Source organism: Tarenaya hassleriana, unplaced genomic scaffold, assembly GCF_000463585.1.
Source record: "Tarenaya hassleriana unplaced genomic scaffold, ASM46358v1 Cleome28, whole genome shotgun sequence".
In the NCBI taxonomy this organism is placed as follows: Eukaryota; Viridiplantae; Streptophyta; class Magnoliopsida; order Brassicales; family Cleomaceae; genus Tarenaya; species Tarenaya hassleriana.
The window spans coordinates 1,991,249-1,994,402 of record NW_010966021.1 but is presented as its reverse complement, the minus strand read 5'-3'; the positions used below and the strand labels follow the sequence as shown (position 1 = coordinate 1,994,402).

At 41.2% G+C, this 3,154-nt stretch overlaps 2 protein-coding genes across 2 annotated transcripts in view; one reads left to right on the top strand and one right to left on the bottom strand.

The window, feature by feature from the left end:
- Positions 1-673: 673 nt before the first annotated feature.
- Positions 674-1,510, bottom strand: LOC104818046. Its single transcript, XM_010547489.2, has one exon. The coding sequence runs from the start codon at positions 1,332-1,334 to the stop codon at positions 936-938; it is 399 nt and encodes a 132-aa protein (XP_010545791.1). The 5' UTR covers positions 1,335-1,510; the 3' UTR covers positions 674-935.
- Positions 1,511-1,935: 425 nt separating this feature from the next.
- LOC104818040 (cytochrome c oxidase subunit 5b-1, mitochondrial) overlaps positions 1,936-3,154 on the top strand; it is a 2,458-nt gene continuing 1,239 nt past the window's right edge. Inside the window, exons 1-3 of the mRNA XM_010547481.2 lie at positions 1,936-2,243; positions 2,586-2,671; positions 2,795-2,845. Coding sequence (XP_010545783.1) covers positions 2,078-2,243; positions 2,586-2,671; positions 2,795-2,845 — 303 coding nt within the window. The 5' untranslated portion in view covers positions 1,936-2,077. The remainder of the gene's footprint in view (positions 2,244-2,585; positions 2,672-2,794; positions 2,846-3,154) is intronic.

The following is a 3,154-nucleotide window of genomic DNA, read 5'->3' as shown; positions in this document are numbered from 1 at the left end:
TTTGTATAGATGTTTGTATATATATGTGTATGTTTTTTATTTTGTATATATATTTATATTTTTATTTGTATATAGATATGAATATATATGTATATTTTTTTTTGCTGTTTATTTATTTTATTTTAAATTTAAAAAAAAAATCGATTTTTTTCATATTTTTTCGGAATTTTTTTAAAAAATATGACGTGGCATGCTGATGTGGCAAAAATCTATGTGGCGTACCACGTCAGCCGCCACGTGGCGTGCCACGTCAGCGGTTAACGGACACTTAACATCGTTTTCGGATTGTGTAGGAAATTGCAGTTAAATTGGGTAGTTCGTGTATCAATTTGGCACATTTGATAATTTAGTGTAGTTTTTTGTCAAATTAAAAATTCGTGTAGGAAAAGGTCACATTTTGCAAAGTTGGTGTAGGAAAATGTCATTTTCCCAAAAAAATAACACTAATAATAATGAGAGTAAAAATTAAAATATTAAAAAAATTAATAACCGTTCAGTTAACAACGATTATTCAGTTATTAATCGAATCAACCCGAATCCGAACGGTTATTCAACTTTCTCAATCATTCCGTTATTAAACAAATAAACGAACTGAACCGAACTTATTCAGGTAAGTTATTTGGTTAATAAGCCAAATGGCACCCTTAGACAGTGTCTGCACTCGCAATCCAACGGCTAGAAATAGATCTTTAATGGATTATACGATCCAACGGTTTTCAAAGAAACAACATCCAAGTACAATCCAACGATCCAAAACAAAAGACCATGCATGATCCAACGGTTATTATAAAAAGCTGCACTGAAAGAAGCTGTTCTTCATCCCACAGGAACACACGAATTTTTTTTTCATCAACGGAAAAAAAAACAAAAAAAAGAGTAACATATCGACGAATTGATTAATGCATTCGCTGGATCAAAAGGGATCTACGACTCGTTTACTTCTCGACCCGACCCGAGACGTCCGTCGCGAGCCGCGACGCGATCGCCGAATGGTACATGACGTCGTGGAACGTCGAACCTTCCGCGGTCTTCCTCCGCAGTTGCTTCGCCTTCTCCTCCGTCAAGCACCCGGGCGAGAACCTGTGACCAGGTCGATTCGGATCCTTACCCGACCCGGTTATTGCGATCTTGATGTTTTCCGGATCCAGGTCCCGGGTCATCGAGCAACTCTCGGCGTTAACGTAATCGGGATCGGAGGACCAGCCGAAGAGAGGAGCCCACCAAGAAACAGATGAAGCGGGTTTCTTCCGATTAGGGTCGGGTTTTCTGACGGACCCGGGTCCAGTTGATGCTTGGATCATTGATGGAATGGAGCAGGAAATTATCGTGGCCATGGCCAAGACGCATACAGAGAGAGAGAGAGAGAAACGTGAAGAGTGGGATCTTGGGAAGAAGAAGAAGAATGAGGTAAAATGTTTGGGGTTTGAGGTTGTGATATTATATGTAATCAACCTCTTTAAGAACGATTTTTTTATCAACGTCAGGGTATTGTGGGAAACAACGTGCAACTCGCCATTGCGTGGTGCATGGTATTTATGTGGAAGTAGAAGTAGGAGATTATACTTTAAATAATTTGGATAAGGTTAAACACGTGGAGCTGACGATTGTCTATATTTGGTGCACTTTTCGCTTTTTTTTTTCTTTTTCTTTCCAGGTTTTATATTTTATTAATGAATGAATTAAGGAACCATTTCCCGTGTGTGACGTGGCGCTTTGTCACCTTACTTGGAGATGTACATCCATGACGTTGACAAATGCCAAATTGAAAATACGAACAAATCTCAAAGTAGCTTCATGGGCCAAATTCGACCCAAACCCACGAAGAAATTTCGGCCCGTGAGATCGGACTGGGTCTCTGCAAAAGGGTTGATACACTCGCACGTGCCTGTATCCCGCACGTGGCAAGTCAGTCCAAAGCCCAACAAGAGAGCTTCGGCTGCGCCATTTCCCCCGAAGAGGAGAAGAAAAAAGCAGTGACCGATAAATCATCTTCTTCATCGTCGGTCCTCCGAGAAACAGGGCGTGACCTGGGATATCAACACAACACCATAGCCACATCCTTCGTTTCATCATCACGATGTGGAGAAGAATCGTTTCCTCTCACCTTAAAACCCTAGCCGCCGCTCCGTCCCTCCGATCGGCCGCCGCCGCCGCCAGGCCTGTCAGCTCATGTCTCACCGCCAATCGATCCGCCATTTCTGCTTCTTCTTCTGTTTTCCCTCGCTGCTTCAGCTCCGAATCAGGTGATAGACCCCAGCTGTAGTTTTTACTTGTCCAGATCTCGCGCTGGGAGTTATTTATGTGGTAGAATTTGATGCGATTCGCCGACGTATAATCTCTTCTGCCATATCATTTCTGTAGATGTTGAAGGATGGATATGTATATGTATTGATTTGAAAAGGGAAAAAAGAGATTGGTGATGTTCATGTTGTCCTTAATCTAGAGCACTGTATTTTAAATATGCTGTGTTTTGCTAAGTAATGGAGGACGACTTCGTGCTTAAGCTGTGATATTGTATCTGAAGTTTCGTTCTCTCCTCTTTGGAGCCATCGATGAATGATTATCGTTGCGTTTGTACATTGCAGCGGAGACCTCTGTGAAGAAGAAGGTGGAGGATGTGATGCCTATCGCAACCGGACATGAGAGAGAGGAACTTGAAGCTGAGTTGGAGGTGATTGCTTATGTTTCTGTTTTACATGTGTTTAATATCTCCGTGACAAGAGTGCATCATTTACTTCGCTTGTGTTCATGAGAAATTAGTTACGACTATTCTTCTATGTTACGCATTGAACAGGGAAAGAAGCTGCTTGACATCGACTCGCCTGAAGGTCCTTTCGGAACAAAGGTCAGTCTACTAACTTTGCAATACGAGAGAGAAATCTCGGTTTCATTTTTTTGTATGTTGTTACAGAGTGTAAATCTGTCACTGTTTCAGCAATTATATCAAGTGTATGTTTGTTTTAAGAATTGAATGGCCGGGTAACCAAAACAAGCCTAACTTAACAAACCATACACCACCTAACTCTAGTAGGGTAAATGGATTTATCTGTTTTTTTTTTGTATTGTTTTTATAGTGTCTGTGACCCTAAGTCTTTTATGTGCATTAATTCTGGCTAATTTCTCACCCATGTGGATTGATTTGTCCCCCCCCCCC